This window comes from Malus domestica, chromosome 14 (genome assembly GCF_042453785.1).
Source record: "Malus domestica chromosome 14, GDT2T_hap1".
NCBI lineage: Eukaryota > Viridiplantae > Streptophyta > Magnoliopsida > Rosales > Rosaceae > Malus > Malus domestica.
In genome coordinates this window covers 6,179,887-6,202,601 of record NC_091674.1, presented here as the reverse complement: position 1 = coordinate 6,202,601, position 22,715 = coordinate 6,179,887, and the positions used below count along the sequence as shown (strand labels likewise).

At 39.2% G+C, this 22,715-nt stretch overlaps 3 protein-coding genes across 4 annotated transcripts; 2 read left to right on the top strand and 1 right to left on the bottom strand.

Annotated features, from left to right (window-relative positions):
- The first annotated feature begins 156 nt into the window (after positions 1 to 156).
- Positions 157 to 6,323, top strand: LOC139191122 (uncharacterized). The gene is made up of 10 exons (XM_070811673.1): positions 157 to 322; positions 435 to 497; positions 1,575 to 1,643; positions 2,020 to 2,075; positions 2,200 to 2,239; positions 2,350 to 2,409; positions 2,755 to 2,802; positions 3,726 to 4,438; positions 6,079 to 6,189; positions 6,257 to 6,323. The coding sequence occupies exons 1-5, from the start codon at positions 157 to 159 to the stop codon at positions 2,224 to 2,226; spliced, it is 381 nt and encodes a 126-aa protein (XP_070667774.1). The 3' UTR covers positions 2,227 to 2,239; positions 2,350 to 2,409; positions 2,755 to 2,802; positions 3,726 to 4,438; positions 6,079 to 6,189; positions 6,257 to 6,323.
- Positions 6,324 to 19,248: 12,925 nt separating this feature from the next.
- Positions 19,249 to 19,875, top strand: LOC103454322 (blue copper protein-like). Its single transcript, XM_008393922.3, has one exon. It carries the CDS (start codon positions 19,249 to 19,251, stop codon positions 19,873 to 19,875), a length of 627 nt encoding a protein of 208 aa, XP_008392144.3.
- A 184-nt stretch (positions 19,876 to 20,059) lies between these two features.
- LOC103424317 (actin) lies at positions 20,060 to 22,715 on the bottom strand. 2 transcript variants are annotated; one of them, XM_008362405.4, is made up of 5 exons: positions 22,593 to 22,715; positions 22,047 to 22,119; positions 21,543 to 21,936; positions 20,570 to 21,183; positions 20,060 to 20,402 (listed from the first exon to the last, which is right to left on the bottom strand). In XM_008362405.4, the coding sequence occupies exons 2-5, from the start codon at positions 22,104 to 22,106 to the stop codon at positions 20,337 to 20,339; spliced, it is 1,134 nt and encodes a 377-aa protein (XP_008360627.1). In that variant the 5' UTR covers positions 22,107 to 22,119; positions 22,593 to 22,715; the 3' UTR covers positions 20,060 to 20,336. The 2 variants fall into 2 exon arrangements, with proteins under 2 accessions (XP_008360627.1, XP_070668465.1); XM_070812364.1 differs by lacking the exon at positions 22,593 to 22,715 and adding an exon at positions 22,405 to 22,563.

The window sequence follows — 22,715 nt, the reverse complement described above, 5'->3', positions numbered from 1 at the left end:
TCATTCAGTGAGGGTTTCGGGGATGGGAGGCCATGCCTTCGATAGAGAGAGAGAGAGAGAGAGAGAGAGTGAGAGAGAGAGCGACAGAGAAAGGGAGAGGGAGGAGTGGGGTCTCAGCGCCATTGCTGCAGATCCTCGATTTCATGAGTGGGAGAGATGTTTGGAGATTTTTTTTCCCACTTTTTGAGGGACGAATGGACAGGGAGAGAGAGAGAGGGCAGAGAGCATGCTGTGCGTTTTTTGTACGTTTTCTGTGTGAATGTGAAGCTATTGTTATCATCTTTTCTCAAACAGGCAAGCTCTTTGATTTCTCAAGCTCCAGGTACCAACCCTGTACTCGATTTTTCCCAACTTGAACAAATATAACCAAGTACAGGACTTGATAACTTCTGTCTTTCTAAGAGAGAGAGTCTGATTTTGTATTTGGTTTGCAGGAAGCATCCTTCTTCGAGTTTTAGGGTTTCATTATGTGAGCTTCCAAGCTTTTTCTGGGTCAGGTATATAATTTATCTCTTTGGTGTTAATTTCTTTTTGTTTGGGTTTTTTGATTGTTTGTGCTTCCATTTTTCCCTGAAACTTAAAAAAAAAAAAAACAAAAAGTAATAGTGATGATTAAATTTTGGGCTTTGGTTTGCATGTTTGGGTTTTTTACTGTGGGTGAGCAATTTTTTATTTTAGTGTTTTAATTAAAGGGCTAAACATTTGTCAGGAATACATATGTATGATCATGATTAATTTTTGGGTTTAATTTAGCTGTTTCGATTTTTACTGTGGATGAATAATTTTTTTTATTTTTATTAAAACGCCAGAGATTAGTTTCTTCTTTCTTATGGCTGTGAATATATATATGTGAACATATAATATCTTCGTTTGGAGTGAATCAAAAAGCTTACTACGGTAAAATTATATTTTGTGGTACTTGAATATTAGCCCATGGTATAATCAGTTTCTACTCAAAGTTTAGAAATCAAAGGACCCCAAATTTGCCAGAAAACAAGTAGAGGTTGGTTGCTAAGCTAAAAGAACAAGTGGTATTTTTTGGTTCATTGGTTGGGTTTTCGGATGGCTCTTCTGGGTCGTTGTTAATCGTACGTTTTCTGATTGAATTTGGCATCTATTTATCCAACGGATTAGTGAGCTAAAACTACAAGTGGGGTTGTTTTGATTGTTGGGTAGTTTAATTTTCTGTTATTTTATTGAATTGGATTTTATTCAATGGGGTTAGTGAACTAAAAGTGTAATTGGGTTTGTTTTGGTTTTGAATATCAGAGTCTTACATATTTGATTGTTTATTGTATATCTCCATCTAATGCATATGTGAAAATCATGAAGTTAGAAGATCTTGGCTTAATTCACTTTATAACTTACAGTGCATGCATGCTTCCAAGGTTAGAGGTAGAACACTGGAATGTCAACTTAAATTTATATATTGCTTAATTTGATTCCTCTGTTCTGTTAAAGCTCACAGAGATGGTGGGGATGATGAATTACTTTATTTTTATTGTATTATAAATAGTCTGTTTTTTTTTTATTTCCCCTGAAAGTCTGCTTTGCTATTTAATCCTTCTTTGCAGGCAAGGATTTTAGGTTTGAATGCAAAATGTTTCCTCAAAATAGGAGGTTGTTGTTTGATGTCAATCAAGGTTTGTGTTGCCCTTATTATTGTTCTCAAAACTGCTAATATACTGTTTCAACTTATCTTTTTAGGCTATTCTGCCAGTTTTCACCCTTGAACATATAGCCCATTACCTATAATTTCCCAGTGACTAAACTTTAGACGAAAACTTTTATAAATGGCCACTTTAACTAAATGTCGTACAACTTTTTGTTAAAAATTGTCACATTTTAGTAAGCTAATAAATTATTGGTATGCACGTATGGACCGAAAATTAGATGGAATGTGGTTGATTATGACGATTGGGGGAAATTATGCATTTTGGTGTTTTCATTTTGTTTGTCGCATTTTGTTGTTCTTGCCTAATTGTGATTTAATTAGTTTTGTTTTTTAACTTTGGATAGGTGTTGTTTCACATTTTGTGCTCATTTTGGAAGTGATTCATAGGTGCTCTGTAAGGGTTAGTCTTATACTCATTTTTTTAAAACTGTGCATAGTAGTAGGTAAATATTGTGGCGTTTTAAAATCCTTGCTTTTGTGGAGTCTCTTTTTTTTTTCTTCAGATTTTGGGCTTTTATTTGCAGGCTTCGAAGCTCTTTGTACTCAAGTAACATTGCCCTTGAGGTGAAATCTATGAATTTTACATATTGTTACTTAAATTTAATGAAAAGAATATTATGCTTGGTCCCAATTACGATGAGGAAATTAACATGACTGTGGTTTTCCTTTATTAGCTTTTTGTTGAAAGGTTGAGTTCGATGAAGAAATATGTATTTGGATTAGGCTCTGTTCAGGTGATTTTTTTTTTCATATTCGTTTCGGCCTGGCCATTAGTAAGATTTTCTATATTATTAGTAGGGAGAAACAAATTTCTATCAGTTTGTTAATATGGATTTTCTTTGTCATTTCAGTGTAGTCATAAGCTAGGTTTAAGCCTTGAATTGGTTTCTTTGTAGTTGGATGTGCATTTAACTGCTTAAAATCTGTTTGTTTCATGTTGAGGACTAACTAGGTTCGCTAGATGCAAGAGTTTTATTTTTTTACATTAGAAATTTAACCTCTGTTGCATACCTAAGGTGAGAATTTTGCTTTTATAATTTTTATTTACTACATCTAATGATCTTATTTACGAATTGCAGGAAAAAGTTGTCATGTTAAGCAAACAATTGAGCCATTTAAAAAGTTTGGTGAGTATCTTATGTCTTGGTTTGTGTTCAAGCTTGGGTTTCTTAGTTAAGCATCAGTCAATATATTGTCATTCATTTATTTAAGATGTGGTGGTACTGTTGATGACATGGCTATTTAAGAAATTTAAATTGAACCAATTTTTGGTTTTTGTGGTTGTGGATGTGGTGTATTGTTATAGCTTAAGAAGAAATTAAGAAAGTTTGGTCATTTGCTTCTCGACTTAAATTGGATTGGTTTTTTTTAATTTTTATTACATGGTGTTTTTAGTGATGTTGTTGCAGCTTTGAAAAAACAAATTTGAGGTTTTTATTTAGTGAGACAAATGAATTTTTATTTGGTTAAAGAGGGGGTGAGGAAGAATAGAGAGGGAGGTAAATTGTGCTAATAGCTGCTCGAATAGGTTGTTAGTATATGGATGGTTAGATTAGGAATTTTTTTATTGCATTTTGTGATTGGGATCTAATTGCAGGTTTCATGTTGTATATCTCAATCTTTAGATATAAATTATTTGATTAATACATGGTGTTGGCTGATTTAAGAGCGCACACACTTATAATCTCTTTTAATACCATGTTAGAATACGAACGTCCACCTCAAAACCAGCAACAATAATAAGTTGACAGTTGATCGTTTAAACTTATCTGCAAGGCTTTTTACTTTACAAATTTGTAGTTCATGCTCTTAACAGTTAGCAATGTATTTAGCAGTTTTTAAACATGAAGTAAATCTGTGTGTTTGAAATCTCACACTTGACCTGATTGGAGTCTAAGGTTTACAACTATATTATTTAATTGTTGAATTTTTCTTCATGGAATACCCTGCATTTTTCTGCCTTTTCTTTTTAGTGATTTTTTAACCCTTTTTTTTTTCTTCATGGAATACTCACATTTTTCTGCCTCTTCTTTTGCTTCGGTGGCTGAAGCACCACCTTAATGGCCACATCAAAAGCAGCTTTCACATTCAATATTATTCTCCCAAAAGCTACAAACGTAGCTCCAATGATGGGTCGAGTAAGGTCTCTCAGTCCATGATTCACTCTCGATCGTCCGTTCCCTTTTGCATGTCGGATGAGTGGCTGGATTTCGAAAGCGAAGTTCAATTTTTAATTCGATTCTTTACTGTTAGCATAGATTGTCATCATTTCTGCCTTTTTGCTGTGAATTATTTCCAGATTTTGTTGCACTGTTAGGTCAGGTTTTGAGGGTTCCTTTATTTGGTTTTGGGGGTTCCTTTATTTGTTTCGTTTTCTCTCATTTTGCGGATGCATCTCTCTGTTCTATGTATTGTTCTTAAGTAAGGTCAGTTTCCTTTATTTTTTTTGGGTTTTCAGTTCGTTAATCTGTGACTCTGTGTTTAGATTTTTCGTTCGTGTATGATTAAATGGGTATTGGGTTTTGGTTGTTGAAAATATGATTTTTTTCCTGCTTAAGCTTCTTGCTCATTTTTCTGGAAATGGGAAAAATTGAGGAAATTGATAAAATGGAAATGGGAAAGATTGGTTTTTTAATTTTTGGTTTTGTGTTTCTGCAGGTGAAGTTTCTTTGCCGGGTGGGAAAACAGAGGAGGGGGACAAGGACGATGGGGACACGGCGACGAGGGAGGCGAAAGAGGAGATTGGTTTGGATCCTAAGCTAGGTATAAATGTTTGATCTTTCATCACTATTTGTTTCAAATTTAAGTTTGATTGAGCTCAAATATGTGCATTTGAGTGGACACAGAACTTGGTTAGTTGAATTATATGTTTGCGAAATTGCAGATTGATGCGTTAGTTTCTTTGTATTGGAAGGTGAAGGTTGGGAACTTGAGTTGAGTTGAGGCTAGAAAGAAAGGCTCGGGACTTATCATTTACTTTTCGTTTGCATTCGAAATGAGTTTGAATGTAAGGTTTAGGGTATTAATTAATTAATTTTTTTTTTTTTTTTTTTGAGAAGAGGTTTAGGGTATTAATTTAAAAACCAAAAACTGAGTAATCATACTGGTAGATTGGAGGTGTTCTTTAAGAAGTATCTAGCTGACACGGTCATTTAGTTTGTAATGTACTCATTCGTTCTTCGTGTTGTTCTGTTAAGTACACGTCCTTAATATCTACTAATTTTAATCATGTGCATCTGAGTTTTCAAGATACATCCTCGGAATCCATAATTTGTTGACGGGTTGGAGGGAGAGGATCGTTGGGATTTTTGACTCGGGTGCGGGTGGGTGTGGCTGTAGGTGATGCATCAGTCAAAGGGTCGTTGGGGGGAGGAGAAGAGGGGGACAGAGGGACTGACAGATTGGAGAGAAATGGTAGCTACGGGTTTCGACTGAGTGGGAGAGAGATTTAGCTAGGTCCTCTGCCAAGAGCTATGGGATTTTGTCCACTTTTAGACAAAGGCCGGCAATGGTTGGCTTGGTGTTTGTGTGCACCGAGCGCAATGTCAAGAAAGAAAGGTGAGAGATATAGTGAGTGGTGGAGAGGGGATGGGACATGACGGTGTGGCGGGTTGGTGGGTTGCCAAAGTAGCGGGTTAGGTGCTAATAGCTGCTCGAATGGGCTATTAGTATAGTGATGGTTAGATTAGGATTTTTTTTGGCATTTTGTGATTGGGATCTAATTGCAGGTTTCGTGTTTCATGTCTCCATCTTTAGATGTTAATTATTTGATTAATACATGGTGTTGGGTGGTTTAAGAGCACACATGCTTATAATCTCTTTTAATACCATATTAGAATGTGAACTTCCAGCTAAAAAACAGTAACAATCATAAGTTGAATGTTGATCGTTTAAACTTATCTGCAAGTCATTTTACTTTATAGATTTGTAGTTCATGTTCTTAACAGTTGGCAATGTATTTGGCAGTTTTTAAACATGGAGTAAATCTCCGTGTTTGAAATCTCACACTTGACCTGATTGGAGCCTAAGGTTTACAACTATGTTATGTTTTCTTCGTTTGTGTTGTCTCAAGCCTAAAAAACCCAATATATGCAGCAGGGCTGTTAAAATTGAGCGGATTTTTTTTCAAATTTCAATTTTAGTTCGTTTCTGTAAAGATTGTAATGGTTTCCTGTTTTTAAACTCTGAAAATTTTACTTGGTTTGTTTTTAATTTTTAGTTAGGTTCTCTAAAAAAATATGTCTTTCAGTGTCTGTCCTCTGTGTGTGTTGTTAGTTTGGGCTGTTTCTGGATTCTTAAATTGTGGTCGTTAATGTCGTTTTTAGCTTTGAATTAAGTTGGAACTACTAATTTAACTAGAGTGTTATATGCTTACGTTACAAACCAGTTTATCATTTTCATAGAAAATAACTTCAATGAGGAGCGAACTTGAAGCTGAGCTGACAGGTTTGCAACTTCAGCATGAAGATGAGTGTGAGAAGATGCAGGATGAATTGGATCTTCAAAAGTCTAAAGTACATATCTACCATTAAATAATTGATATTTTTGTACCTTTTACTTACAGAATGATAATTATCGCAGGAGGAGAAGCAGAGGGCATTACTGCAAATGCAGTGGAGAGTTTTGGCAATAAGCCACAAGAGGACCAAGAAGTGAATTCAAAGAAGGTTGGCTTTATAATAGATAACTCTCTCTCTCTCACACATCCACAAACACAGATTCAATTACTATAAGTTGTTTAGTTGCAGTTGATTGGATGTATTAGTTAATCTTAATTTTAGTCCACATAAATTACTATGGCTGTGGAAATTGAACTAAAAAGTACATTTCTTTTTTAAAATTGAATTTTTTATTTTATGCTACCAGGAAATAGGTGGTTGCAAATTATTTACTCCACTAATGAAGAATTTGTTAAATTACTATAAGTTATTTAAATGTTTCATTTCCATTTGAAAACTTAACTCCGCCTATGTCTTACATGGCCGGTCCCAAGCCCGGATAAAGGAGGAGGGGGAGGGTGTCAGGTAGTCGACAGCTGGCACTCCATGATCACGTCGAATCCTTATGAAAATGAATCCAGAACAAAATCGCGCTAAAGCTAGGGCGTCACCCGTAAGTGGCGCGCTGTGTGGCCCGAGCACAGTGATAAGTGAGCAAGGGTCGCTGTATCTCCATCGGCACCCGGATGCAGTGTTAAATGAGCAAGGGGGCCATAGAAACTTCTTTTCGAACGACTCCACTCAAAGTTGTTTGGGAGCATATGCTCCTATCAACTTTACCCGGGACACACAAAAGAAGTACTTTGATCCTATTAGACGGGGGAGGGTGAAGAAGCTAGGACAGAAGGGTAGAGTTCAAGAGAGCAAAATGCGTTTAGGAACGTGGAATATAGGAACCTTAACGGGAAAATCTATGGAAGTAGTGGAAGTTATGGTGAGGAGAAGGATAAATATTATGTGCCTACAAGAAACTAAGTGGGTTGGTAGTAAGGCAAAGGATCTAGAAAACTCAGGGTTTAAACTTTGGTATTCGGGCACAAATAGAACGAGAAACGGTGTTGGCATCATCGTGGACAAGACCTTGGTACAAGATGTTGTAGATGTCAAGAGGGTAGGAGATAGAATCATGGCAATCAAGATTGTAATAGGATAAGAACTTATCAATGTGATTAGTGCGTACGCACCTCAAGTAGGGTTGGATACGAGTTCGAAGGAGAAATTTTGGGAAGATCTTGGAGACTTGGTGCAAGGAATTGCTCAGACGGAGAAGTTATTTAGAGGAGGAGATTTAAATGGACACGTGGGCAGGGAGACAAGCAACTATGGAGGTTTTCATGGTGGCCATGGTTTTGGGGAGAGAAACGAGGATGGGGAAGCTATCTTGGATTTTGCAATGACATATGATCTCTTCTTAGCCAACACCTTCTTTAAAAAGAGAGAAGAACATGTGATCACCTACAAGAGTGGGTCGTCAAAAACACAAATAGATTTTCTTCTAATGAGGAAAGGGGATCGTATAACTTGTAAGGATTGCAAAGTTATACCAGGAGAGAGTGTGGCTAATAAACATCGCTTGTTGGTGATGGATGTACATATCAAAAGAGTAAGACAAAAGAACAAGACTTGGAAGTGCCCAAGGACTAGATGGTGGAATCTAAAAGAAGAAAAACAAGCCATTTTCAAAGAGAAGGTAATCACCCAATGTGTGTGGGATAGAGAGGGGGAAGCTAGCCAAATGTGGGATTCCATGGCTAGTTATATCCGAAAAGTAGCAAAAGAGGTATTAGGAGAGTCCAAGGGCTTTGCCCCACACCAAAAGGAATCTTGGTGGTGGAATGAGGAGGTACAAACAAAGGTGAAGGCTAAGAAGGAATGTTGTAAAGCCTTATACAAGGAGATGACCGATGAAAATGGTGAAAGGTATAGAAAAGCGAAGCAAGAGGCGAAGAAAGCTGTCAGAGAAGCTAAGTTAGCGGCTTACGACGATATGTATAAACGACTAGATACCAAAGAAGGAGAGTTGGATATCTATAAACTATCTAGAGCAAGGGAAAAGAAGACAAGGGATCTAAACCAAGTGAGGTGCATCAAGGATGAGGATGGAAAGGTTCTTGCTACAGAGAACGCGGTTAAAGACAGATGGAGAGGTTATTTTCATAATCTTTTCAATGAAGGACATGAAATGAGTGCTTCTTTAGGGGAGTTGAGTAACTCAGAAGAGTGTAGAAACTACTCTTTTTATCGTCGAATCCGGAAGGAAGAAGTGGTTGTAGCTTTGAAGAAGATGAAGCATAAAAAAGCAATAGGCCCAGACGATATACCAATCGAAGTGTGGAAACTTTTGGGAGAGACAGGTATAACATGGCTCACTGACCTTTTCAATAGGATTTTGAAAACGAAGAAGATGCCAAATGAGTGGCGAACGAGCACTTTGGTGCCTATCTACAAGAATAAGGGCGACGTACAAAATTGCATGAACTATAGGGGTATTAAGCTAATGAGTCATACAATGAAGCTCTGGGAGAGAGTCATTGAGCATAGATTGAGGCAAGAGACACGGGTTTCGGACAACCAATTCGGGTTCATGCCAGGGCGCTCAACCATGGAAGCAATCTATCTCTTACGAAGATTGATGGAAAGATATAGAGATGGGAAAAAGGATTTACACATGGTCTTTATAGATTTGGAAAAAGCGTATGATAGGGTCCCAAGAGACATTCTTTGGAGGATTTTAGAGAAGAAAGGAGTACGAGTAGCATATATCCAAGCTATAAAGGATATGTATGAAGGAGCAAAGACTGCCGTAAGAACTCATGAAGGACAAACCGAAAGCTTTCCCATAACTGTAGGATTACATCAAGGCTCATCCTTAAGTCCTTACCTTTTTGCGTTGGTAATGGATGAGTTAACAGGACATATTCAAGATGATATTCCTTGGTGTATGCTTTTCGCAGACGATATAGTGTTGATAGATGAAACTCAGGAAGGGGTAAATGCAAAGCTTAACCTTTGGAGAGAAGTGTTGGAATCTAAAGGTCTTCGCCTAAGCCGATCAAAGACAGAATATATGGAGTGCAAGTTCAGTGCAAATGGAGGCCAAAACGAGTTAGGGGTGAGGATCGGAGATCAAGAAATACCAAAGAGCGACCGTTTTCGTTACCTAGGATCTATCTTGCAAAATAACGGAGAATTAGATGGAGATCTCAACCATAGAATACAAGCTGGATGGATGAAGTGGAAGAGTGCATCCGGCGTGTTATGTGACCGCCGTATGCCATTGAAGCTCAAGGGAAAATTTTATAGGACGGCAATAAGGCCGGCGATGCTGTATGGCACAGAATGTTGGGCGGTGAAACATCAACACGTACACAAAATGGGTGTAGCGGAGATGAGGATGCTTCGTTGGATGTGTGGGCACACGAGAAAGGATAAGATTAGGAATGAGGATATCCGGGGTAAAGTAGGAGTAGCCGAAATTGAAGGAAAGATGAGAGAAAATCGGTTACGGTGGTTTGGACATGTGCAAAGAAGGCCTACTGACGCTCCGATTAGAAGATGCGACTATGGGACAGAGGTTCAGGGCCGAAGGGGTAGAGGAAGACCTAGGAAAACTTTGGAAGAGACTCTAAGAAAAGACTTAGAGTACTTGGATCTAACGAAGGACATGACACAGGATCGAGCACAATGGCGTTCTAAGATTCATATAGCCGATCCCACTCAGTGACTTGGATTTTCCAAGTCTCCAACCGAGAAGTTTTCCTCACTCGGAAAATTAAGGGAACACTACCCCAACCTACATGCTCCACTCAGAAAGCTTCAACATACAAGCTTCAACAAAAGAAAATTCAAAGAACTTAGCGAAGAAGGCTTTGGTGTATTTAACACAATACGTTGAAATGAAGGAAAGCTTATTTATTGATATCCCCGATAAGCTACAAATATGTACATATACATGAGTCAAAATAAACACACAAGAGGGAGCCTTCACAAAGGTTGCTTAGGAGAAGCCTCAGCAGTCGGTAGAGCCCCAGAAAGAGAAGGAACCGGAGGGGGATCATTTGGAGCCTCAGTACTGGACATAACCCTAGAAGGAGGAGGCATCAGAGGTTGATCATTTGGAGCTTCATTACGCGGTACAGCCCCAGAAGACGAAGGCAATAAATGCCTTTGGAACAAACCCACAAATCTCTGATGATCAAGTAAAACCTGACCATCAGTTTCCTTCATCTGGTCAAGCTTCCTCTTCATGTTTGTAGCATAGTCATGTGCGAGCCGGTGCAACTGTTTATTCTCATGCTTGAGCCCTCTAATCTCCTGTTTGAGACTCATCACTTCAGCCGCCAATGATTCAACTTGGCGGGTTCGAGCAAATAGGCGTTGGGCCATATTAGACACAGAACCTGCACACTGAACACTGAGAGCCAGCGAATCCTTAACAGCTAACTCATCAGACCGTTTGGAAAGTAGTCTGTTATCTTTGGGAGTGAGAAGGTTCCTGGCCACCACCGCAGCGGTCATATCATTCTTCATCACGGAATCCCCAACGGTAAGAGGACCAGTAGGGGAGACGAAGGATGGGCGCCATATGTTGTCTGGAGAAGGCGGGGCTGCCTCTTCAACAAGGTTCAAGTCAAAACGACGGTCGGAGGGGCCAGACATTTTCAAAGGTGTTGAAGAGAGAAGAGGTCGGACAAATCAAGATCTTAGAAGTGCAAGAATGAAGCTTCTACTGGTGGAGATTCAAGTGTGCTTTGGAACTTAATGCCAGCCCCTATAAAAATCTGCACTCGACGAAGCTTCAGAAATCGAAGAGGCGTCTGCTCAGAAATCGAAGAGGCGTTTGCTTTCTCAAAAGCTGGGCTGCTTAGAGATCACGAGGGTTGATCTCAGAAATCGAAGAGGCGTTTGCTTTCTCAAAAGTTGGGCTGCTCAAAGACCACGAAGGCCGATCTCAGAAATCGAAGAGGCGCTCGCTTTCTCAAAAGCTGGGCTCCCCAGAGACCACGAGGGCCGATCTCAGAAATCGAAGAGGCACCTACTTTTCCAGCCTTGTCAGCACCTGTCACACGCACACTCAGCTTTGCGGAAATTATGGGCATTCTGTCGAAGACTTCTGGGGAAGTAGAAAACACATGAATCTTACTGTTCAATCACTCACTTCCCACACGCAACAATAGCTCATGGGTACCACAGATAACTTTGCCAAAGTTCTCTGCAAAGTTGAGCACGTGAAGCTTGCAGCTCCTACTACATCGCTCTGACCAAGAAGGGTAAAAGAATAGGCAAAGAAACAGCACTAACAAAGTTTAGACCCATAAATTTTGAAGGTCTAGCTACCATATTATTACCCACAAGGGTAAAGGAACAGTACCACTGCTGGATAATTGGAAAGTCCCTGTGTGTCAACCTCTGTGCTTCGTGGCAAGGTAGACTAGCAAACATGCCCAACCTTTACTCACATTCGAGAAAACACTCCCAATAAGATTGCTTGCTCCAAAATCGAAGAGGCACCGTCCTCCGAATCTCGAGAGCCAGACTCCCAACATGACTACTTTCTTAAAAATCGAAGAGAGGGTAAAGGAACAGTACCATTGCTGGATAATTGGAAAGTCCTTGTGTGTCAACCTCTGTGCTTCGTGGCAAGGTAGACTAGCAAACATGCCCAACCTTTACTCACATTCGAGAAAACACTCCCAACAAGATTGCTTGCTCCAAAATCGAAGAGGCACCGCCCTCCGAATCTCGAGAGCCAGACTCCCAACATGATTACTTTCTCAAAAATCGAAGAGACACTGCTCCCCGAATCTTCGAGAGCAGACCCCCAGCATGATTGCTTTCTCAAAAATCGAAGAGGCATCGTTCTCCGAATCTCGAGAGCCAGATACCACAGACCACTTTTTCAAAGTGCTCTGACAGAGTTAAAACATGTGAAACTGACAGCTCCCACTACCGTGCTATGACCAAGCAGGGTAAAGGAATAGCATTACTACTTGTTGTTAGGGAGACTCCTATATATGTCGACCTCCATCCCCAACGGACAGGCAGACCTGCAAAAATGCTCAACCCTTCATCATATCTGAGAGGGCACTCCCAACGAAGCCTTTCGAAATATTCAGCTTTCTTTCCCCCCGATAATACCTCTACAAACAAGCTATACTAGAGCAAGAATATCTCATATCATCAGGGTTAAAAGCAAGAGTATCCCATATCATGCTTTTTCCCTGTCTTTTCCTTTGGCCTTGTTTTTACCTGCAAGACAAGGAGAAAGAGAGCAATCAGTCAGCACTTGGAATCAAGCTTCCATCCAGGAACTGACTGCCTGGAACCCCTTACCTGATTACTTACCTGGCATTGCTCTCGAGTACTCATCTTCAACATCTTATGTTTCCAGGGAAGATTCTGCATCTGCTTGAGGAACAGATAGGGCAAGTGCGAAGGATACAAGGAAGCATGTGGAGACAAGCGTAACAGCACACGTGCCAATACATCCATTACTCTGTCAAAAGCAAAAGTATCACATATCAGCAGGGTGGAACGTACTCTAGATTTGATGGACTTGTTTTGACCCTCAAATTCTTCAGTCGGCCTTATACTCTGGAGGAAACCAGAAAACCCTCCAGCTCAGTTCAAGAATAAGCCTGTGGAAAGTTACTTCTTCAAAAGTAAAAGTATCTCATATCATCTCTTCTCATTTTTCTTCTCTTTATCCTTCCTGCTGCTGCAAGATGGGGAAAAGGTGAACAATCAGTCGGAGCTCTGATTGCTTACCTTGTCTGTCACCTCTTTCAGCATACCCCCTAGCTCGGCGACTTAGGGGACTCCTACTACATGGTTTGTATCGCGCTTGACCAAGCCTGAAACTACAAGTAAGCTTCAAGTGAAATTGATACATTACCTTGTGCATCTCCACCAGTTAAAGATACCACCCCTGGATGGAGGAAGAGTACTTCCAGAGAAGATGCCACATCTACCTATGAGACAGATAAGGCAAGTCAAGACGACACCACACTCCGATACTTAGAAGTTTCGTGATTACGAGATCATTCTCCCACAATATTTCCTAATGTCATTTGTACTAAATCATTCACTTGTACTCACTAAAGGAGAGCTTGAACCTATGTACTTGTGTAAACCCTTCACAATTAATGAGAACTCTTCTATTCCGTGGACGTAGCCAATCTGGGTGAACCACGTACATCTTGTGTTTGCTTTCCTATCTCTATCCATTTATATACTTATCCACACTAATGACCGGAGCAATCTAGCGAAGATCACAAAAAGCGACCGTTTTCGCTACCTAGGATCTATCTTGCAAGAGAACGGAGAATTAGATGGAGATCTCAACCATAGAATACGAGCTGGATGGATGAAGTGTAAGAGTGCATCCGGCGTGTTGTGTGACCGTCGTAGGCCACTGAAGCTCAAGGGAAAATTTTATAGGACGGCAATAAGGCCAGCGATGTTGTATGGCACAGAATGTTGGGCGGTGAAGCATCAACACGTACACAAAATGGGTGTAGCGGAGATGAGGATGCTTCGTGGGATGTGTGGGCACACGAGAAAGGATAAGATTGGGAATGAGGATATCCGAGGTAAAGTAGGAGTAGCCGAAATTGTAGGAAAGATGAGAGAAAATCGGCTCCGGTGATTTGGACATGTGCAAAGAAGGCCGACTGACGCTCCGGTTCGAAGATGTGACTACGGGACAGAGGTCCAGGGCCGAAGGGGTAGAGGAAGACCTAGGAAAACTTTGGAAGAGACTCTAAGAAAAGACTTAGAGTACTTGGATCTAACGGAGGACATGACACAAAACCGAGCGCAATGGCATTCTAGGATTCATATAGCCGACCCCACTTAGTGGGAAAAGGCTTTGTTGTTGTTGTTGTTGTATTTCCATTTGAAAACTTGGGGAGTTCTGGGTATGTTGTTTATGGAAGAAGCTCAGTCTCAAATCCCTCAAACAATCTCTCAGTTGCCACTTTGTTTTCGTAGGTTGTGGAACTTGATTTTCTCTATCCGTGTGAATTTGTGCCTTAGGTTATGTTTATCTGCTAAGTCTGTATTTTGGAAATGCTTATTTGATGAATGCACTGGTATAATTGATCAATAAATTACTATGATCGGTGTGTTTCTGTGGAAGTGATTCATGAAGGTTCTGGATAACAGTTTTCGGGGTTAGATTTCTGAATCTATGGGATTTGCTGACAAAGAGTCTCCGATTTTAGGGAGGGGAAGTGAGACAGAGAGAGGGAGTTCATGGTAATGGTAGAGGATGCGCAAGATAGCGAGAGCCCTCTGAAGGAGGCGCACGATATCCAGTCCCAGATTAAGAGTGCTATGCAGTCACGCGTCCCTTGCTTCAAAGAACTATCCGAGTAATCTCTCTCTCTCTCTCCCTCTCTCTCTCATTCTCTTCTCACTGAATTTGTGTGCTTTTCATGAATTTAATTTCAAATATTAGTTCTGATTTTTCTTTTCTTTTATGCCAGAATGTGTGGTATAAATTCATGCTGGATTGATTTGTACTCAAAGTTTGTAACTTTGATTTTTGTTTTTTAGGGGTCGCACTTGGTGCGATGGCAAGTGCCTTCGCCCATGAGCGGTAGGTCTCGGGTTCGAGACTTGGGGGCAGCCTCTCCATAAAATGGGGGTAAGGCTAGCCGACATTCACCTCTCCCAGACCCTGCGTAAAGCGGGAGCCTTGTGCACTGGTACGACCTTTTTAGGGTTTACTCATGCTTATTATAAATTAATTAAGGGCCACTGTGTAGACACAATTGTGTTTATGTGTGGTTAACTGTTTTTGATATGGTTTGTGTTCTTAGGATTGGCATGTTTAGTTGTTTTGTTTGGGGTTCGTGGGGATTTTTTGGGTCAATATATTCTGACGTTGCATATAAAAGCTTAATTGCAGAGAACCAGTAGTAAATAACTCATAGTATAATGATTTAATAGTATATGAATTATATGTCATTCTGCTTCGTAAATCAAATTGCTAATGCAGTGTGTTTGATTTGTTTCCTCTTGAGGTACTTCTGAGGCTGGCAGCCAGACCAATGCCACTGCAGAGATTATCACTTCCCTCCCCAACTTTTTACTAATCTCCATCTACTTCGTCTAATTATTTAAATGCCTTAATCTCTCTTTTTTTGCTTTTTTGTTTAGTTGTTAAAACACGTGCCTTGCCTACAGGGCATATATTTTGCTATCTTAACTTGAAGGGCAATATAAGTGTTAAATGCATGTTGCTTCTGTTTCTCAGGAAACAGAGCATTTTTTTGCAACTGTATCTTTTGTAATCAGCTCGGTTGAATGTATATAAAAACCGAACTGCTCATCTTACCGACACCCTTCACTCATATATCCCTTTTGTTCATTCATGATTATGTTGAATTCTTTTTTCAAGTTAACTGTCTTATTCATGTGGTTAAGGCTGGTGCATTCAAGTTCCGCAGCAACGCGCGGGCATTTTTGCTAGTACTAGCTAATGTTCAAGAAACATTTATAACACTTGTAATAAACAAAGCATAATGACAATAACATGAAAATAAATGACAAATACAATCCATCGGGCAAGTTTTCAACCTATTCGGGCAAGTTTCCAATCCTATCGGGCAAGTTCGTGCAATGCGGGCAATGTGCTATTGAAGGGGTTCTACAAAGGGAATCGATACTACAAAGAGGAAGTAGTAGAGGTATATACACAAAGGAATGTTTGAGATAAAACAAGGAATAATTGAAATGTAAGCTGTAGAGCTTTTAGAAGTCTTTTTGGCTTGAGTTGATCAATGTCCCTTTCTCTAATCCTTCTGCTGCCTTTTATAGAAGTTTTCTTCTTCTAGAATTAAGATTTCCTAACTCGGTTCATTTTCTTTCATCCAAGTTGGAGATGTGGCGTTCGTCAAAGGATGAGCCCTTTCTTGAATACTCGAGCTTTGATCCTCTCGAACTTACAGATCTTGAAGCATTTTTCTCTAAGAAACTTGGCTGAGTAAACTTTTTTCGTTTGTGTGAACGAGGGTGAGCTCGCTACCCAAACCTGCCATGTCAAAAGTACTTTTGAATCTTTGGTCAGCCACTGTTTATTTTTGTTAAAATAAATACCCAAAATAACAAGTATGAGTTAAAAAGGACGTTGGGCCTTTGCCAGGCCCAATTTGTTTAATTATGGTCCAAACATAGACAGTTACATACAGTTAAAAAAATGAAAGAGAAATTAATGAAAATGACTTCAAAACTTTGAATTTCAACTAAAAACCATCTAATAACTTTATTTAATGATAAAAACAAGAGAAAGAGAAGGGAAAAAAAACCTAATGAAAGCGCTTACGTCTCACTCCCGTTTTCTACATGCCTATTTATATTGTGGGCACATACTGTAGTGCTCATTGGGCGTATAAACTGGGTATTGGTAGTGGTAATGAATTTGAACCACATTATTACTAGCCATTGTGAGGCTTAGCGCATTCTCCCACTCTCTTAATGTAGATAATATCATTTATTCTATAAAAAAAATTATTGTCTAATAAATTTGAACAAGTTATTAAGTCTTTTGCAACAATTAGTACAAACAGATTGGATAAATTCCTCTTCTTTTTCTCAAATGCTAATGAGAAATTGGAATCTTTTTATGCACTAAATTTGCAACATGCAACTCAAAGGCCCGAGTTCGATTCTCGCTTATTTACTGTGATTTATAATAAAATAAAGAAAAAATTAGTATCCGGTCCCTAATTACTAATGTTCATTGACTGAAACCTTATTAGTTTTCAGATTTTGATCCAAGTCCCTAGCATTAATGTAATGATGAATTTACATGTCAGTTACATATTTTTTTTTAAATAAAAATTAATAATTGATTTAAGATTTTAATACTCACACCTTTATTAAACTCCTAATTAATTTCAATTTAAAACATTTCCAAAATAAATAAAAAATTAGAATAAGTTTGTGCCCATTAGCTTTTTATAAAATGTTTTCAATTTTTAAATCTTATATGCACCTGTTGACCCTAAAAACTACCAAACCTACGTGGCGCGCAGGCCGAGTAATCTATGAGCTAACTACGTCCTTCGGTGATGTGCGGGGCATGCCAACTCGTCTGCCGAGGAGTAAAATTTGTTGATGTTGTGTTGGTCGCGTTGCTGACTTCTGCGTCTTGCGATTGCGGCCGAGGAAGGAACACGTCTCGGCCTCTTGGGTTCTAGAGCATGAAGACAAGGCTACTAACTTTACGAAGTTCACGAACTGTCGTCGTTGGATTCGGCTACAGTGATGGTATTCGTCAGAGTAAACTCTCGCCAAATTGACACCAAAGTATAAGGACACAAGTATTCAACCCGAATATAAGTCTTGACAATAAACGTCGTTCAGCCGTTTGAATGCCGAACTCTGAATCCTACTTGAGAATATCCAATCATAAACAACTCGGCGTTCGAAGTGCCGAGCCCAGTAACTGTAACACCTCACTTCGCCGAGAAGACTTAGTGAGATGACATCTGTCAATAAAGACCCGAAAATCCTTCTCGACCGAGACTTGGATAGGTAACCAGTCGGCTTCGACGCAGTGCTGTTTATCCAAACTGAAGGTGCTCCGTGGTTGTCTGATTCTACGGCGATAATGCTGTTTATCCAAACTGAAGATATCACCGGTTGCCTTCATAGTGCTGTTTATCCAAACTGAAGATGTGTCGGCGAAAAGAGAAGAAAAAAATGTCAATGTTGTTGAGAGAGTTTGCGCAGGGCAGATTTGTGTGTGTTTGTGGGAGGTTTGAATGATGCACACCCCCTTCTATTTATAGCAGCAGGTCCTCTTATCTTGAGTTAATATCATACTTGGATTAGGATTCCTCATCCTGATCCAACTTTATCTCGACCACTCCTACTTCAATCAGGACTTTGAACTTAGCCTTTTATCAAGCCGCCTTCACCCCCTTATCTTATCAGTCTTACCTTTGCCGAGACTTCTTGTCGTATCAGGATTCCTACTATCTGCAGGACTTCACCTATCTTTCCCTTATCTAAGCTACTCCTTTTCTAAGTAGGACTTGATGACACTCGGCCGGTCTCGGCCCACGACCAAGACGACCCATAATAACTTCTTAAACATGGGCCAAGCATAATTCCTCACTCGGCCCAAACCAATATTTTGGGACCAAACAGCATCCATTCATGTATTTTTTTTTCAAATTTTTAATCTTAAAATGTACTCATTCTTAAATAAACTAATTTGTTATATGTAAAATGTACCATTTTTTTTATATAAAATCTATTCAATTTTTCTCTAATCCATTTTTAAACTTATATGGGTACATTCTTTTCTTTTGATTTGAGAATGTATCCATGTCAAGTTTAATCGAAAAAATTTACTAATGTTATTAAGTCTAATAACTATTACTTGTTTTTGTGTGGTTTTGAAGAATGTACTCATGTTTTGGTACAATAATTTTTTTGTTAATTTTGATGAATGTACCCATGTTTATATATATATATATATATATATATATATATAGACACACACACACAATAGTATAATTTATATTTTAATATTTTTAATCCCATAAATTATTTGTTTTTATTTAAAATCTCATTAATATAAACAACTATAAATTTTAATTTTTAATTAGAAAAATATAGTAACATACATAGAAATAAATTATCACATTAATTTTAGAGACTTCGATCAAAAATTGAAAACCAACAAAACTTCAGTAAAAAAATATTGATAGTTATGAATCATATCCAAAGTCTCTCATTTTAATGTTTCATCATGCATGGAAACAAGCAAAAGTTGGAAGCAAAAGCAGCCGGCAAAACGGCAGAAAATTGGAAGTCGATTAATAATTAAGCTTGGGCAATATTATTCCTAAATAGAATTCCTACTACTTGTCTGATTTTATAAACCGTTTTCCAACTGGATTTGGGAAACATTTTCCTTTTGGGACACTGACTATATCTATCTATCTATATATACGCATGCTCACGCATTATTGCCTTTCATCTAAATTTCATTCGTTCACTCTCTCTTTGCTTTCTGCTTTCCTAATTGCTTGTTTATTGTTTACTGTTTTAGTCATGGCTCTAAGAAACACTGTTGCCGTGAGTTTCATCATCAAGATGATTTTCTTTGGTGCTTGTTCCGCTACCGTTTATACGGTTGGCGGCGATTTGGAAGGGTGGACCGACAGTGGCGCGGTTGATTACAACGAGTGGGCTTCATCGAAAAAATTCTATGTGGGCGACGAGTTCATATTTAATTACAAACATGAATATGATTTTGTGATGATAGTCACTCAAGCAGATTATGACTATTGTATTCCATCACTTCCCCTATCTCATTACGGTACCTTTACCGCCTTAACTTTTGATATACCCGGCACCTACTATGTTATTTGCGGTGAACCTGGTCACTGCAGAGCCGGCCAAAAGATTAAAATCAAGATCAATGCCCTCGAAATAGAAGATCCAGTAGTCAGTCCAAGCCCCTCTCCTTCTCCATCCTTGCCATCAGGTTCTCCTTCTAATGCTAAAGCAATGTCACCAAGTTCAAAAATCACACGACCGCTCCCGGTTCTTAATCTTGTGATGGTCGGTGGGGCTGCTACCGCGCTTCTTATGTTGGTGGCTTGGGTTTCGCATTTTATCTACCGCCGTTTAAATGAATCCATGTTCGAAGCCGAGAAGAGCTCCCAAGTAGTTTAAATGTATTCTTTATTTTATTCGGATTGATTGTATACGAATTCGTACTTTCATTAGTTTTAGTTGTTTTCAACATACACTGGTTCAACTTACATATATGAAAAGATTATTTAGATTACATATATATTTATTTGATTTTTATCAGGAGAAAAGCTATAAGATGAGAGATATAGAACAACGAAAAGAGTTGTGAAGGGGATTTTTGACTTCAACCAAACCAAATCAGTAACAATACATAATTTCTCTACAACAAAGCACTAGTAATGAAAAAATTGAATCTTAATCATAATTTGCTCGCCTCCATGCTCATGTCCCGTCATAACAAACACAGAGAAATCGACATGAATGAAATTCGAAAATGAATACAAAAAGAAATTCCGCAACCGCTTGAATAGAAGAAGCCTTTCTGTAATACAAAATCTGTTGTGTAGATTCTTTGTTCCCCGCTTGCTTTGTTTGCGCGATTAGAAGCATTTCCTGTGAACAATTGAGGGGCCAGACTCATCGTACTCTGCCTTTGCAATCCACATCTGCACTCAGAAATAGAAATAGCTTTGAGCATGAATACGTTAAGTTACCTCCCAAATGAATTGTCACATCAGCATTTTGACAAACAAGAAAATGAACAAAGAAGAGGTGTTTTAGCTGTTTTCAATTGAAAAGACGCGCACGCACACACACGCGTGCAACAAATTACCTGTTGGAAGGTGCTGAGGGATGCTAAAATGGAGCCTCCAATCCAGACACTGTATTTCCTCTCAGGTGGTGCTACGACCTTAATCTTCATGCTACTTGGAGCCAAGGCTGTAATCTCTTTGCTCATCCTGTCAGCAATTCCAGGGAACATAGTGGAGCCTCCACTGAGGACAATATTTCCATACAGATCCTTCCTAATATCAACATCACACTTCATGATAGAGTTGTATGTGGTTTCATGGATACCGGCAGCTTCCATTCCAATCATGGATGGCTGGAAGAGGACTTCAGGGCACCGGAATCTCTCAGCTCCGATAGTGATTACCTGTCCATCAGGTAGCTCGTAACTCTTCTCCACGGACGAGCTGGTCTTCGATGTCTCTAGCTCTTGTTCATAGTCAAGAGCAATATAGGCTAACTTCTCCTTCATGTCCCTCACAATTTCCCGCTCAGCAGTAGTGGTGAAAGAGTAACCACGTTCAGTCAAGATTTTCATGAGAGCATCTGTAAGATCACGACCTGCCAGGTCCAAACGAAGGATGGCATGTGGGAGGGCATACCCTTCATAAATTGGAACTGTGTGGCTCACACCATCCCCTGAGTCGAGAACAATACCTAAACACCAAAACATACATGACCAAAAAGCATTAGAATGCAAGTTTTGTCACTACCACAGAGACTCGAAAAATAAACATTTTATTTCTTCCAAGCATTCTAGAGCAGTACTTTGACAAATATCATCCGTTACTCCACTTAAACAATGAACCCAATAGGTGGTACAAAAAGATGTTCTTCCCTAAGCTAAACCATGAATGCATTCGTGCAATAGGCCGAATAAAGATGATCTCACGTGTATTCTTATCCTATGAGATCCATTGGAACTATTTTTGGTTCCGAAACATTTCTGATAACAATAATAATACATGATGCATCATACAGAGAAAACAAATCAATTACTCAATTGAATTGCTTACCAGTTGTACGTCCACTAGCATATAGGGAAAGGACAGCCTGGATTGCAACGTACATAGCCGGGGTGTTGAATGTCTCAAACATAATTTGAGTCATTTTTTCACGATTGGCCTTGGGGTTAAGGGGTGCTTCTGTCAGGAGAACTGGATGCTCTTCCGGCGCCACACGGAGCTCATTGTAGAATGTGTGATGCCAGATCTTCTCCATGTCATCCCAATTGCTTACAATACCGTGCTCAATTGGATATTTCAAGGTCAAAATACCTCTCTTCGATTGAGCCTCATCCCCTACGTAGGCATCCTTCTGACCCATACCAACCATCACACCAGTGTGACGAGGACGACCTACAATGCTGGGAAATACAGCCCTTGGAGCATCATCTCCAGCAAATCCAGCCTGCATTATCAGCTCAAATATTCAGTACTTGAAACAAAACAAAAAACCCAATAAATTCGGAAAAATAAAGACATTGTAGGATCGCAAAAGAATGGTCACGGGACACGTACCTTGACCATTCCAGTACCATTGTCACAAACAAGGGGCTGGATATCTTCAGATTCTGCCATTTTCTATTGCTTTCTGCAGAAAGAAACCAAACAACTCAATCAAATTATCGCAAACAATCACATTCATTTGCATCTAGACATGCTGACAATTTATAAATGATGAGAAATCAACATACGGAAATCATCTGAAAAGGATGACACATCAAAATGAAAAGCAATCAATCCAATGCCTAACCAAGTTTATGAACACAAACCCACCATAGAGACCAAACTACAAACACATGCATTCCCAAATCACAAATATAGGTAATATTTCAGATGATCAAGAAAAACCCATCAATGTTTTCAAGAATCATACACAACTTGCAAGCTGGGCATAGCCAAATTCACCCTCTCCACCGAAATTCAAATTCCACTTCCCCGTAATTTAGACTAGATTAGAATATCGCTGGAATAAATCGATAATCAAGCAAAACCCAGATAAAAATACATCGAACAAAACGAAATCAATGCAAAAAACAAAGGGAAAATGGAAAAAGTTTGTACCTTTGAATGGAATGGAAGAAACTATTTGGGGTTGTGTGTTTCTTTTCTCCCTTTGTTAAGAGAATGGCTGAGGTACCCGCCCTCTCGTTTTAAAAACAGGAAGCTCTCCCAAATGAAATTCAC